The sequence below is a fragment of the Rhipicephalus sanguineus genome, chromosome 1, assembly GCF_013339695.2.
Source record: "Rhipicephalus sanguineus isolate Rsan-2018 chromosome 1, BIME_Rsan_1.4, whole genome shotgun sequence".
Taxonomy (NCBI): Eukaryota; Metazoa; Arthropoda; class Arachnida; order Ixodida; family Ixodidae; genus Rhipicephalus; species Rhipicephalus sanguineus.
Genome location: NC_051176.1, coordinates 130051337 through 130067589, shown reverse-complemented (window position 1 = coordinate 130067589; position 16253 = coordinate 130051337). Strand labels below are relative to the sequence as shown.

The 16253-nt window shown below is 45.1% G+C and overlaps 1 protein-coding gene across 1 annotated transcript in view; it reads right to left on the bottom strand.

The window, feature by feature from the left end:
• Nucleotides 1–1808: 1808 nt before the first annotated feature.
• LOC119397929 (uncharacterized) overlaps nt 1809–16253 on the bottom strand; it is a 46910-nt gene continuing 32465 nt past the window's right edge. Inside the window, exons 10-13 of the mRNA XM_049416448.1 lie at nt 10516–10594; nt 8697–8819; nt 2398–2473; nt 1809–1914 (exon numbers count right to left, since the gene is read on the bottom strand). Of these exons, the coding sequence (XP_049272405.1) occupies nt 8716–8819; nt 10516–10594 (183 nt within the window). The 3' untranslated portion in view covers nt 1809–1914; nt 2398–2473; nt 8697–8715. The remainder of the gene's footprint in view (nt 1915–2397; nt 2474–8696; nt 8820–10515; nt 10595–16253) is intronic.

The following is a 16253-nucleotide window of genomic DNA, read 5'->3' as shown; positions in this document are numbered from 1 at the left end:
CTGCAAGAAATAAAAGAGAGAAAAAAAAAAAGAAAACTTGGTAAGTATAGGGCCCACTTTGACACCACAAGAAAAGTTCCACAGTAAGTTATGGCAGACTCCTTTTAGGATGAACTTAGTTAGGCCACATTTTCTGATATCATCAACAGTAAGTGAAAAATTTTTTCATTTCCTGCTAACCTAATGACAAAAACACACACACAAACAGCAACTTCTGCAGTCTTCACATTTCCTACTGGACTAAACAAGAGGCTCAAATGCGCAGAGCTTTTTTTGTTGTTGGTTTTTCAGCATGAAGGCACTCAAGATTTTGCAGGTGATCTAGTTGAGATATCTGCTTCTGCCGAAAGTGCAAACGTTTGCACAATGCATTCAAGCAAGAATTAACTGTATACAAGCTGCACAAAACAATAATCGTAACATATACCGTATTTACTCGAATCTAAGCCGATGTTTTTTTTGAAAAAACGATGTGCGAAAGTGGGGGGGTCGGCTTAGATTCGAGTACAATGAATAGGTTTTTTTACTTTTCTGGTCTTGCGAATTTCGGGGGTCGGCTTAGAATCGGGGCCGGCCTAGATTCGAGTAAATACGGTACATATACTTGTAACATGCAAATCCAGAAACTTCTCATAGTATCTCCATTTTGTTTTTAATTCTGAGTAAGGTAGATTTAGAACCTTGCAAAACATTTCAGCTGAGAAACCTCTGATAACATGAACGGACTTCTATAGCCCCTTTGGGTTTGCATAAATGCTAGTCTACTGAAGACATCTCTAAACTTTAAGATTAGTTACCACCAAAAAGCAACTACCCAACTATCCGTCTTGAAGGATACTAGTGAAACATGCACAACTCAATGGCCAGAGACAGAAGGTCACTATCACGGACAGCAGAAATGTAAACAAGACAATCAGAATACAAAACACATTCAGTTCAGGGAGTTCCCATAACACAGCACCTTTGTTCAATAAAGCCAATGCTCATTCCACTTAAACAAACACTACGAACAGAAGGAAACTGCAAAAAGTGTATCAAATTTCCCAGTAGTGATTCACCAGAAAGAGATGGCATAACACTATACTCATCCGCTGCAGAGAAAGAGCTGTTACATTCAAAATCTGTGTGTGTGTGTGTGTGTCTAGTATATCATCGCTGCTTAAGGAGCCATGTCACCCAATTTTCGACCATAATCTGTGTTACAGGGGCCAATCCATGTGCGCTCACAAATAAGCTGGCACAATTTTAGTGCATTCGGCCGAGCACTTCATTTATAATAGAATATTGTATAAAAAAGCGAGCCGCCTTAGAGTCGGGCAACATTGGTGCACTTGCAAGCCGTGACATAACAGCTTGCTGTGTGAGCGTCTGCATTCCGACGAACGATATTGTTCTGTGGTCAGCTGCGTGTGAAATCGAGATATTTCAGCTTTCTTTAGCTTGACACTGAAATTGAACGATTTGCAGCGGCTGAAACTTTGGTACAGAACGTTGGCTCCCCTGCATGCAGCACAAGATGTCACACACGCCATGGCAAAATGGCGGTGGGCGGGATTTATAGCCAGCGACTTCTATGGCTTGTTTTGCACTGAAATAATCTTTTACAGTCCAGTTTTTTTATACGTATTGGCATAATAGACCCTCTACTACTACTTTTCGCTGAAAACCACAAATTGTTCGGTGACCGTGTCATGGCCCCTTTGAAGTATGTCACCACCTTTTAGAAGAAAAGAAAGTTAATTTCTAACTTTTAATGTAACGTCTAAAGACATACGATGAACACATTTCAACAAGGGAGCTTGCCTGCATGAGCTGTTGGCCTTATTAAGACAAATCCTCTCATCAAAACATTGGCTCTAGTGACGTCCCTTGTTCGACCACTGCTGATTAGTTCATGTTGTTCTTCTAAATGTCCTTCAAAAGTGTTAAAGAATGATGTTTAATAACAAAGATGACCAACATATGCCTGCTACATCAAAACTAATTGCTTGCAACAGGAGAGCAATAATAGGGACAATTTGGCACTAACCCAGTCAAATGAACAAGCTTTTCAATGGACCACATCTTACTACTGTGAATTACACTATACACAACATTTCTTTTGATTATTTTCCAACCAAGGCATCAGAGCATCAAAGGTCACTGTTTTCAATTATCCTAGTTTATTTCGTGGCCAAATGTGGAAGGAAATGCAACTTCTCAGTTTTCACTTAAGAAATTTAAATTTTTGCGACCAAAAAAGAAAACTAAGCTTTTGCAGACACCAAACAAATATACGTCAACAATTAAAATGCACATAACTTGAACAGAAAGTTGCAAGAACAGCAATTTTTCTGGGCCGTGTTTCCCTAATGTGTGGGGAAACATGGCCCACACATGGCAAATATAGAAAATTACCTTTTTCCTAAACAAACATTCTTCTGAAAGTGCTGGCATATTTTGAGGTACAGTAATAGGTAACAAAGGCAGGCAACTGTAAAAAAAATAAATAAGTACGTCAATCACAATGTTTCAGTTTTCTATTCACCACTGAGTGCTCTGCATTGTTGTCTGGAAGGTGACTACAGGTCATATTTTTTAATGATCCATTTTATTTTCCACCCTTTCTGCCCTTTGCCAATGGCTCAGATGCCACCACACCACCAGTGGCGTAAATCATGGGGCGGGGGGGGGGGGGGGGGGTCAGGAGGGTCCTGACCCCCTGTCACAAAAGTCGCATATGCTTAACATTGCCTGCGCATAATGTCCTAACGCACGCCATGAAAAGGGTTTCTTTTTTTTTTGTCACTTACGCCCAAGGCGAAAGGGCTCTAATTCTTCGCTAAGAATGGTGTATCCGAGCTGCTCCTGATCATGTGTCTTTGTTTTGTCTATTTTTATTTTGTCTATTTTTGTTTTGACTGCTTGCCGTGAAGGCCACTGCCAGCAGAGCATGAGCCTTAAGACAAACATCTGAGCTACGTGACGTGATTTTGTTTTGTCTAGTATGGAACTGCTTGCCGTGAAGGTCACCGCCAGCAGAGCCAGAGCCTTAAGACGTGCATCCAAATTACGTGTCAGATCATGTGCTTTTGTTTGTGTTGTGTCTGAACCACCGGAAGTTGTGTCCGAGCCACGTTGCAGATCATGTGCTTTTGTTTTGTCTATTGTTAAACGGCTTGCCGTAAACGTCACCGGCGGCGGAATCTGAATCACGGGACGTTGTATCCGTGCTACGTCTTAGACCGTGTGCCTACGCGACCGCGTGACTGGTGTTTTGTCTGTGAGCTACTGGTTCGCCCGTGAAGGACACCGAAAGTGAAGTGTGAACCATGCCCGGTAGCAACCAGTGCCTACGTGACCGTTTCAAGGATGCATCGACACTACACTAGAAGCTGGGACCGGCGGCCGGAGAAACTTATAAAATACGGCCCCATCCTATGCTTCATCAGTCTGCTCTGCGCCGGAGAAGAGATCCACGCCGGGCAACCCCCGGGACACAACGCAGCCACCCAGCACCCCCGGTCATCGTCGAGCCGCCGCTGACCCATCTCGCCAGCTTCGACGGTCGCTCATGAACGGCGCCGGTGTTGAAGGACTCTGCTGCGCCCGGTTACGTATGTCAATCGCTTGACTTAGTGGACTGCGAACTCTAATTGTTGTTTCAGCTCTTGCTGTTTGGTCTTCCATCCGATATTGCTCATTGTCACTACATATTTCAACTTTCATGCATGCTACACTTATTCGGAATAATTGTAGACTGTATAACTAATTCACCTTTGTTTTCAAGATAAATGTTCGGTTATTGTGGAAGTATCTTTATCTTTGTTTAAACGCATTATTAAAGCTTGTTCTTCTTTGATTGGAGAAGGCCCTTGACTCTTTCATACCGGCGATTGGCGCAAGCCATACACCAGAGGCCCAACCCCCATGCCACATCTTGGGAGAAGCTTGTGCTTCGACCCCGAGTCGTGACATTATCTGGCGTCCGTGACAGGACCTCTGGTGCAAAGCAGCCACCTTGAACGAGTCAGGGACCTTAGCCAATTATCCTTTTTGTGCACTGAGAGTTTTGTAGTGTGAGCAACGGCAACAAAGTGAAAAACCTGCATTGATAAGTGCATGATCGCTCATTTGTGTGCCTAAGATTTTCTTTCACTATGGAGCTGGAAAAGCTTGTATCTATCGGCACTCAGCTTGGCCTGTCAGGAGTGGAACTGAGAAAGTGGATAGAGGAGGAGCAGGCGAGACAGCGAGAGGAAAGAGTCTTGGCGCGAGAGGCAGCAGAAAGAGAGCGAGAAGCAGCACTTAAAGCAAGCGAGTGTGAGGTAGAAGCGTTACGTCTTAAACTGGAGCTTAAAAAGCTGAGTAGAGAGAATGATGTCAATGATGTTAGCAGCACTCAGGAGAGGGATGCCGACATCGGCTTGCGGTTTAATGCGAGCAAACTCCTCATCGCATTTGATGAAAAGAAAGATGATCTTGACGCGTACATACGCCGTTTTGAAGGTATTGCGAAGAGTCAGAGGTGGCCCGAAGACCAATGGTCAACTGTTTTGAGCACATGCCTAAGCGGGGAGGCATTAAGCGTTTTTGGGAGATTATCACCGGAAGACGCGTCGAGCTACTCCAAGGTCAAGGCCGCTCTGTTGAAGCACTTTCGATTTACCGTTGAGGGCTTCAAAGAGAAATTTAGGACTGCAAAATCAGCGGATGGCGAGACCGCTGCGCAGTTTTCGGCTAGCTTGACTCACTACTTTGACCGCTGGGTCGAAATGGCTGGGATAGCGAAGGACTACTCGTCACTCCGCGAACTTTTGATTCAGGAACAATTTCTGAGCAGTTGCCACCCAAATCTGACACTTTATCTCAAAGAGAGAAAGGCTGAGTCACTTGAAGAAATGTTAGGACTGGCTGATCGCTTCCTAGATGCACAAGGGGGAGCTAACCTTGCGAAAGCAAAAAGAGATGGCCGAGAAGAAGCAGGAAGCTATGAAGTAGACAGAAAAAAGGGCAGCCAGGGAGCACCGCCGAAGTGCTATCTTTGTTGTAAGTTGGGACACCATGCGGCACAATGCAAGAGCAACTTTGCAGGTAGCCAGGGTCCTGTTTGCTTTAAATGTGGAAGGAAAGGGCACAAAGCAGATGCGTGTCAACAGAGAGCGAAGGAAAAGCCTCAGGCTTCATGTATATACTCACCCAGCAGGGGAGATAAAGAAATCATCTACGATGGATACGTAGAGTTGAAGAACGGCGACAAGATTCCGGTGGTGAATGCAGTTATGCAGATACGGCCGCAATTCTTAGTCGAGGGAATGCCAGTTGCTACCGGCACCCTTTCCGGGAAGCCCGTCTCCGTGTTACGCGATACGGGAAGCAATACAGTAATAGTAAGGAGGAGCCTCATCGAAGACGAAGAGCTCACAGGGGACAGCAGTCCAGTACGTTTGGTGGACGGCACAGTGAAGATGCTACCCGAGGCTCGAATTTACGTGGAGACCCCTCATTACACGGGCACCATCACTGCACTTTGCATGCAGGAGCCCTTGTACGATGTAATTCTTGGGAACGTAAAAAGCGTGCGAGCTGCGGACGACCCGGCAGCCGCCGGCGGAGGACTGATAAAACAACAGCTGACGGAAGAAAGGGCGACCGCCGCAGCCGTGACTAGAGCACAGCCGAAAAGAGCAGCGAAGAAATTTGAGAGGCTGAAAACGGCTGGGGCTGGAGATGACACCGAAGCAACGAGTGCGTACGCAAAAGCACAGCGAAAGGACAAATCGTTGCGTCACTGCTTTTCGCAGATCGGCAAAAAGCTAACGTGCAAAGATAAGAAAAGCGCCATCGAATTCAGAATTGAGAAGGGGCTCTTATATCGCACGTTCTCACAGCCAGATGGGAGATACGTGAAGCAGCTGGTTGTGCCGAGGGCACATCGGGAAGCGATACTGAAAACTGCCCATGATGGAGTATTGGCAGGACACTTAGGAGCACAGAAAACGAAATTCTGCATTCTGGACGAAGTATTTTGGCCAGGGCTTACTGCCGACGTCAAGAGATTCGTTAGTTCCTGCGACATTTGCCAACGAACAACACCGAAAGGCAGGGTACCCAGATGCTGTCGCACTATCAAGTGTCGAGGCAGAGCGGGTCGCTCAAGCCTTGGTAAAAATGTTTTTGCGAGTGGGGAATTCAAAAGTTTTGGATGTACCTCTCTGGTGCGCCATTTGTAGTCCAAACCGACCACCAACCGCTTAGCTATTTGCGTCAGGCGAAACAACTGAATAGTAGGGTGCTTCGATGGAGTTTGCTCCTGCAACAATACGAATTCACTGTAAAGCACATCAAAGGGAGAGAAAACGTAGGAGCAGATTATCTAAGCAGATTGTAAAAGAGAGTCCCCACGGGGCTGTCAACTGATGTAATCATATAAGGGAGGTGAACTGTGTGTGCTTACAAATGCGACATTTTGCGCGTTGTTGAATATTATGTAATAATATTCTAAAAGTGGGGGGCAGCGTCACAAAAGTCGCATATGCTTAACATTGCCTGCGCATAATGTCCTAACGTACGCCATGAAAAGGGTTTCTTTTTTTTTTGTCACTTACGCCCAAGGCGAAAGGGCTCTAATTCTTCGCTAAGAATGGTGTGCCGTAAGCGTACGCGCACCGCTTAGTGTGTGTTAGCGTGGGCCGTAAGACGAGCATCCGAGCTGCTCCTGATCATGTGTCTTTGTTTTGTCTATTTTTATTTTGTCTATTTTTGTTTTGACTGCTTGCCGTGAAGGCCACTGCCAGCAGAGCATGAGCCTTAAGACAAACATCTGAGCTACGTGACGATATTTTGTTTTGTCTAGTATGGAACTGCTTGCCGTGAAGGTCACCGCCAGCACAGCCAGAGCCTTAAGACGTGCATCCGAATTACGTGTCAGATCATGTGCTTTTGTTTGTGTTGTGTCTGAACCACCGGACGTTGTGTCCGAGCCACGTTGCAGATCATGTGCTTTTGTTTTGTCTATTGTTAAACGGCTTGCCGTAAACGTCACCGGCGGCGGAATCTGAATCACGGGACGTTGTATCCGTGCTACGTCTTAGACCGTGTGCCTACGCGACCGCGACCGCGTGACTGGTGTTTTGTCTGTGAGCTACTGGTTCGCCCGTGAAGGACACCGAAAGTGAAGTGTGAACCATGCCCGGTAGCAACCAGTGCCTACGTGACCGTTTCAAGGATGCATCGACACTACACTAGAAGCTGGGACCGGCGGCCGGAGAAACTTATAAAATACGGCCCCATCCTATGCTTCATCAGTCTGCTCTGCGCCGGAGAAGAGATCCACGCTGGGCAACCCCCGGGACACAACGCAGCCACCCAGCACCCCCGGTCAACGTCGAGCCGCCGCTGACCCATCTCGCCAGCTTCGACGGTCGCTCATGAACGGCGCCGGTGTTGAAGGACTCTGCTGCGCCCGGTTACGTATGTCAATCGCTTGACTTAGTGGACTGCGAACTCTAATTGTTGGTTCAGCTCTTGCTGTTTGGTCTTCCATCCAATATTGCTCATTGTCGCTACATATTTCAACTTTCATGCATGCTACACTTATTCGGAATAATTGTAGACTGTATAACTAATTCACCTTTGTTTTCAAGATAAATGTTCGGTTATTGTGGAAGTATCTTTATCTTTGTTTAAACGCATTATTAAAGCTTGTTCTTCTTCGATTGGAGAAGGCCCTTGACTCTTTCATACCGGCGATTGGCGCAAGCCATACACCAGAGGCCCAAACCCCATGCCACATCTTGGGAGAAGCTTGTGCTTCGACCCCGAGTCGTGACACCCCCCTTTGTGTTCAGGCTGGGGGGGACACCCCTTGCAAGTGTCCTCCCATGAGATTTATCCTTCAAATATAATATTTGAATTTCTTGGCCGTAAGGGTTGCGTACTTTCCGTAAAAGCAACTCTAAAATCTGAAGCCCTTCAGTAGCTCTCGAGTACAAGCTTTCCGAAGTTACTTCTTACGTTCCACAATCGTTTATTATGCTGGGCTTTGAAATGCGAAGTAAACAAAAGATCCCTGATCATCTACCGTTATTCATCTCGACAATTTCTCGGAAGCCATTCACAATGAAGTGTAAGTGCAACTGCTCGACTATGATTGTGTTACTTTAAGAAAATCGCCGGTCAACATAAAAATGCTTTACAAGAAAGATTCCAGGGGTAAATCGTGGGAGGCTATTTCTAACAGGTATACACGATCGGCAAATGGAGGCGAAGTTAAAAAAATCTGTACCTTTACGCGATGTCACAAGAAAACGCTAACTTTTTACTTCATGGTCCAACCCGAACGACATATCTAAAAATATGCTAGAGCCTACCTACAAGTTACGCTTAGAAACCAACTTCGCCATGCAACGTACGCGTGTACTATTGGCTGCACATGCTCGTTCCTTTTTCTAAATTTCATTTGAAAGCATGATTTTAATTTTTATTTTATTAAAACTAAAGCGTATTTTAAAAATAAAATGGCCACCGTTGCCAGATGTGTGTCCCCCCTTGTGATTTTCCTGGATTTACGCCACTGCACACCACCATCGAGACAATGAGATAAACCACTCAATGTGACATATAATAAACACAATAAAAAAAGATGACATGCTCGACCAAATAAAGGCCCAGTGCATCTAAAGCCCCAAAATATTATGTGCTTCAAGGAGACTCACCAGAATGACCCTGTGGGCATTATTTCTCCGCCCTGGGCCTGCGACAACAGCTATTCACACTTCGGGACAAAGGTCGCTCGGACACATTGATTCGATGTCCTTCTACATACATAGACTGAAGAGCTGAAAGAGTCAGGGACGGGATTTGACTCTTCTAACTCCCAAAACCCTCATGCTACTCCAGAGTAGACAGCAATGGCAAAAGGAGTTGTATACATATGGATAAACACTCACTCTAAATCTATTCAAAGTAGGATGAACCAGTACAGACACTACCAGTACAACACTTGATACAGCATGAAAATAACAGGTAGCACGTGAATTTGTCTAAGCTTTGTCCTTCTAGCCTCGGAGAATCTTCTGCCACCTTGTTTTTAGCCTATATTTACTTAAACTTTGCTCGATAGAAATGAATACCCTCATTCTCCCTCTATTTTCCAGCATCATGGTGTCTCGAAAATATCCCAAGCACATCATGTAAACTCAATAGGGAGTTTTCAAATAGGGGCCCCAATCGTTTTGGGGCCCCAAAGAAATAGTGTCGAGGCCACTGCACATGCGCGAGACCAAAACAGCGTTTGGGTTTTGTGCTGGGCACGCTATTTCTCGAATTTAGCGGGAGCCCCAAAGCCTACCCCAAAAGCTTTGCGTCGACGGCACCCACTGAAGCGATGGCTCTTGGCCAAGACTAGAGTGACGTAGAATAGGCGGAGTGTCCAAAGCGCCGCAGACCCTATTAAAAAACTCTTAGCTCCTGCTTGACCCAAAGCGAGCGCACACAAAGGGCTTTGTGGCCCCTATTCGAAAACTCCCTAATGGCTACACATGGCGGGCGAGTTACCTTCCAAAAGCCAATGAGATCTAGTAATATACATAATAGGAAGTGTCAAGACTTATTTAGGATGAAGTAGTTGTCATTATTAAATACTGTACTGTGACTTGACTGCATTTCAGTCGCTCTCTTCCTCTTAAAGGGGCCCTGCAACACTTTTCGAATAGCTTCACTAAACCATCGTATGGCTTCACTAAAGGAGTTTATTGCCTCACGAATCGACCGCCGCAAAAAGTTTTAGAATCCGCCAAGTAAGTTAGATTTGTCGCATGCTGTAATTGCTTTCTCTCTCCTCTCATCACGATGAACGCATTGGAAGCTAAGCAGGGAAGGATGGCACAGGGGAAAGAAGTTATGTCACGCACGCGTCATGACCTTGAGCCGTTTTTTTCTTTGAACATGCAGTTTTCTTTCAGTGTGCGCGGGCACATGGCGGCCTCCCGCAGAGATCACAATAACTATGCGACCCACGATGCTCAAATCAGCCAATGGCCGTGAATTTGGGTATATGGCGCCGTCATTTGGGTATATGGCATCATTTGTACCAGGAAGAAGGAACGATTTCTAGCTGACTGAGAATTAATTGTAAATTTCAGGCCGTGTGCTGCACTAAGTTTGGCTTGCGTGTTCTTAGGAGCCTCGACTACCGATCGGCAGCGTTTTCTGACAATGCTGAAAAAGTGTTGCAGGGCTCCTTTAAGCATTGCGACCAGCAGACAACACGGCTGAACCATAAATAGCAAAAGATGTTTGTCTTCTCAAAAAGGCAATCTAAATTATAGAAAAGTTGATGCACCATGCATCAGTCAGATCGCGGAAGTACGAGGTTTCCCTCTAGTAACTTGAGCTGCTGACTGTATGGGATGAACCGTCTAAATATTAATGCAGTTGCCCTTACTTGTCCTGCTGATGTGTCCAGCAATCTTTGGTAAATGTGCTACATTCTGTATCAGTCTAAACGTATGTCACAATGAGTGGTACACTTACAGGCAGGGTCGATGGGGGGCAGTTTGGACATTGAAGATCCACTACTTGTCCTGTCAGATCGGCTGGACAGAGAAGACATCTAAAGAATAAATTAGAGAAAAAAATTTAAGAAAAACAAATACACATTAAGGGCTGAGAATTCAGACGTTTGAAGGGGCCCTGCAACACCTTTAAAAAGTAATCATCTAATTGCTTGATTAAAGGAGTTCATCGCCTCACATTCCACATTAACCGAATGGGTGACACATGCGTAAGTGAGGCATCGTATCTTACGGACAAGGAGTTCACCTATCTTCTCAGCACGTGCACCGTTAGGTGATACGCTATGTTACTTTTAGATGCGAAGCAGCTTATGGTTGACCCTACCGCCCTCCCTCACTCTGCCGTCCACGCTAGTACCACCTCCTGTGCATACACCAGGCACAGCTGTGGCACATGCACAGCGGCGGCGCATGCAACGGCGGAGTGAGGGAGGGAGGTAGGGGGCCTGGCTGTGCCTGGCTCTGTTCCCGCGTGCTGGTTTCGCTCAAGGTTTATCTGATGCTCCACTATCACTGCTTTAGGCGCTACGGTAGCTCAACGGTATAAAATGGCCTGCACCCGCTCCACTCCGCTCGTTCTCTTCAGTGACATGATAAACAACAACGCCACCGGCAACGCCAACACCAATGTAAACGCAAAGGCTGCGGAGGATGAGAAGAGGGCACAAGCCGCTGCCGTTTGGCGGCAGCGGCAGCAAGCCGATCCCAAACTCCGGGCTAGAGAAGCGGAAGCACGCTGTAAACGCTGGCAAGAAGCTAATGGCGGAAATGCCATGACGAACGATTCAAATCTGCAAACGGAAAACCTAACGGAAACTCTTACAGAACTCCATGTCACCCCCTCGACTGCTTCGCATGCTACTCAGGGTTCCCTCATGGGGACATGCGCTGCATTTTTTTCCATTTGTTTTAACACTTCTGCGCAATGTTGATATTTTGTTTTTTTTGCTTTTGCGTTCATGTCTTCTTCAAATAAATCTTTTCAGTTGCGAGTCAGCGCTCGTCTGTGTCCCTTCTGTTCTATTCCGTATTTGTCATTCCTTGCGCTGTATCCAAACACGCTAACAGTGAGACTATTCCATTATAACTTGTAAAAGTGTTGCAGGGCCCCTTCAAGCTGCTCCTTAAAATTAAAAAGAAATCTTTGACCGACTTCAATGAAACTTGCAGAGTTTGTGTATTGTGTACACATTTCTACTACGGAATTATTTTTCTAGTGCATTATGTAGTTTTTAGAATATCAGACATTTTATGTGCTCTTTGGGAGCAAGATTTTCTCCTGAACTGAGAAAGCTACAAAGTAAATTGGTGTGTCAGAATAATCTGGAATTAGAACTGTATGCAACGAGCAAAAATGGATGTTGTAAACACATTTAAACAAAAGTTACCATAACTTAAACAATAATGAGTGAGTCGATGTCAACAAAATGGAAAGTCTGGCTTGTTGGTCTTGATTCATAACATATGGAATTGCACAGCACGGAATACAGGACAAAACACTTCCGTGTGTGCTTCTTCAAGTGTTTCGTCCTGTATTCCGCGCTGTGCAATTCCATACTTTATGAGTTGATGTCAAGCTGGAATTGCAATCATGAATGTTCAACATACCATAACATTAGTTCAAATGCGCCCAGAATGTCCATTCTTATTTTCTTGCATTCCAGATTATTAGGATATGCTGATTTACTTTGAGACTCTCTCAGTTTAATAAAAAATCTTGCTCCCAAAGAGCACATGAAATGTTGTATATAAGAAAAACTATACAATGCACTAGAAAAATAACTGCGTACATGGAAATGGTACACAAACAATCTCACCAAGTTTCATCAAAATTAAGAATTTTTAAAAGAGTTTTAGAGGAGTGTCCCCTTTTAAAGGAGTATTGACACGATTTTGAGACATCGCAAAAGGGACCTTTTAGTGTTAACGCTCTCCACACACTGGAGTCAGATGCGTACAAAATATTTTACTTTGATTTTAAAGTTTTCATCACTGAGCATCTGCGCCCCACAGCAATGTACATTATCCCAATGCATTAGAGAGTTTTAGCAAGTTACGGAAATACAGTAAGGCAGCTACGGTAGCGTTCCTCCTTTCCCGCTGCTTGTGCTTTTGCCGCTCCCCATTCCTTTGAGAACTACTCCTCTCTCCCGCCTCCGCTCTAATCACTACCTCATCCTCTTCTCTCTTTCTACCGCCTTCATTCCCCCCCCCCCCCCACGAGTGTTTTGGTTGAGGTGTCCTTTACAGAGACAGTTATCGAGCACTCTTCCCCCATTTTCCCCCCTTTTACTCTTTCTTACCCCTATACTAAAAGAATAATCACTAACTTTGACAATGCGTACCCCAAACGACAGGTGTCTCGTTAACAATGCGTAGGCTGACGGGTGACAATGAGGCGTGACAACCCCGCAGTAATTTCTGAAAAAGCTTTTGTAGTGTTGGAGTGCCTTCACCGGAAAAAGGTCGACGACCTGTAAAGGAGGAGCGGTACCGTCGTACGGTAGCGCACTTGCGTACCATATTTCCGTAACTAGCTAAAACTCTCTATTAACACAGTTCCACTGAGTTTGCGAACTCTCTCTCTCTCTCTCTCACACACACACACACACACACACACACACTAGCTTCTGCATCAACATCAATTTTTGCAAGCTGAAGCTTCACTTTTATACATGGTCCAAAATCTTGCTCTACAGTTGGCCATTAATCAAGGCAAAGGTGGGAAAGGGTCACAAAAGAAAAACTGCAAATAGTACTTATTTACTAGAAATGCCGCACAGCAAAAAAGACAGCAAAAGGCGACAGATGAGGGCCAACAAGGACAAGGCCAATCACCTTTCGTCTTTTGCTATGTCACAAATCTAATAATTAATCATGAACCCTCACCCCTAGCAACGCATTTTATTTGTCTATATATTGCACAAAGCATGCAGTAATGCTGTTTATTCAAAGAGCTCCCTATTGAAGGGCCTGCAAAAGACTTGTGGCTATTTTTGTTGCCTCACCTGCCTATTTTAACATATCGCAGCACAATAAAAGCGTAGCAGCACCTCATTAATATAGATCTCTGGAAGACACGGTAAACAGCATTTCGGAAAAAAAGCAATGCTGTATTTTCTCGAGGAACTATTACCAACATACTAATGTCTAATCTGGCTTTTTTTTTATAGCTGTAGCTTGTAGTGTTAACAGAGAATACTCAGACCAATCTCGATACAACAAAGTCATATTTTCAACAGAAAAAATTGTTATGTTGTATATTTTGCTAAATTGCGTAAAGGTTCCTACGTTCAACAGCAGAAATAACATAGTTTTAGAATAGCGTATGCAAAGTTACCATTTGATAGGTACGATGCGCTATTTTTGTAACTTAACATGGGTACACAAGAGCACAGCGTATGACACATGCGCAATGGCGACAATCCCTAACAAAAAGCTTTGCGTACCCTATTCTAAAACTGCCTATTACTTAACCTTTTGAGAGTTTACGCCTTACATGTACGACATTGCCTGTATGATTGAAACGCACGCCTTTTTCGATCATTGCTCTTGCTTGGCATGTGCCGCCACACTTCACGAATACGTGGAATTTTTTTCATGGGCCGATGTCTCTCCGTTGTTTGTTTTTTTTTCTTCCCAAAGCGGTGCGCCGCCTTTTGCTTGTGCATCCAAACGCGCACACGTGGTGCAGCTGGTTTCGGTTTCGTCCCTCGGGCTGTTATCGCGTCTCACACCCGCAAAGCTGATGGCTGTCTGGTTTCTAATAATAAGGGTGACCGCTTGTGACTCTCTCGTTTATTGTTCCCGGGGCTCAATTACATCTGTTTCCGTTCGGCGCTAAATTACACAAAGGATGCCGCCGTGGTTGCACTTCCTGTATTGGGGACTCAGAAAAACTAACTCCATCTCGGCGATAAGACAAAGGATTATTATAGCTTTTTCACTCCTTCTGCTTTCTGGATGGGTGCACAACCATACAGTTTTCTTCCGTGCACTGACTCACACAGTTCGCTTATGCTATGGAAGTGCGTGCCAGGTCCTCTGCCGCTCGCGAGTCGAGCGGCGATTCTTCCGATGTGGACTATTTCCCAAGTCTATTTTTGTATGTCTGTGAGCTATGTTTAATACAACGGATAATTTTCATTTATAAAAAATCGTATAAGAGTCGGGTTTTTTTAGGATTTTGCTTGACGTTACGAATACACCATGTGTATGTAACAACAAAAATGATTTTTTTGTTTCAGCAATTTAATTCAGCAATAAAAAATCCACAATTCTGGAGTGCATTTCCCAGAAAAATTCGACCCTCGCAGGGTTAACAGTGTGCAGTATGCGACACAACGGTGCTGCACCACAGGCACTGCTGAGCAGATAGTTGAAGATGCTTATCACGATAGTATTGTCAACAATAAATTGCACATTCGCACATTTATCAGTGGCCAACATCACGTCTCCATGCATTTAAAATGCTTGTCCGTATAGGCATCGTGCTGAAGTCATTATCAATGGTTGGCGGGCTTGTGTGATCAAAAGGCACCCACACAGAGTTCAGTTGCAGTTAACTTTAACAAAATAAAAAAATTCACTGACGATTACCATAATGCCTAATGCGAATTCTGCACGCAACTATTTAGGTGTTTTGATTTCTTATAAGTTGAGGCGCGATAGCCCCGCTAACCGGGAGACCGCGGAAGGCAGCGCGTGGGCGCGTTCCACAACAGCCGCCGCAGACAGGCCTCTGTTCATGCAGCACTTCATTTCTATACACTCAAACCTCGTTATAACAAAGTCACACTTGCCACGAAAATAAGTTCGTTATATCCGAAAATTCGTTATAAACATTTATTTTTAATACTGTATCTATGACAAGACTATTCTTCATTTACTTCGTTATAACCGATAATTCGTTATATCCATGTTCGTTATATCGAGGTTAGAGTGTATATGGTATCAGTGGACGCCCTCGCCGCATACCTTAGTGATGACATCATCGGTGACCGCACTACTGTGGTGCCACGGGTGGCCGCTGCGGAGCCTGTCTCGCCACTGTCGTTCCCTTCTCCTCGTGCTGTCCTCACTGTCGCCATCTTTCATCTTCCGCTGCACTCTGCGTTCGCTCTCTTTCGTCCTTGTTCATTCTGCCGATTACGACGACTCAGACCCCGCTCAACGCAGGAACGGGTGCCTAAGAGTTGCGCTTTAAAACTTGTTTATTATGGGCGAACTTGTGCCCGGAAAGCTAGAAGCAAAATCTAAGGGTCGACTAGAGCGTTCCACAAACAAAGTGTCCCTTCGACCAACGCATGTCGTCGTCTTCTCCCAAGCCTCACAGGTCAACCCACTTCCTCGTGCCCATGCGCGAGAGGCATGCGTTGCACTGTCACAAGAAGCGCAAGCAGGAACAAGGAATTGCAGACGCTAACACAGCAGCTCGCTGTGCTCTGCGCTTGCTCTCTTTCATCCTCGTTCGCTCTATCGGTTATGCCAACGACGGCGACGCCACTCAATGCACGAACGGGCCTAAGAGCCGTGCTCTAAAATTGGTAGTACGGTGATGCGTTTCATTATGTTTGCTTGACGGTGTTTTTTGGCACCATTTACAATGCTTATTGATATAGGCACTGTGTTGATGTCTTTATCATTGGTCTGCGAGTCTGCAACCGAAAATTCAGGTAGAGTGCGGCACAGCAAGCC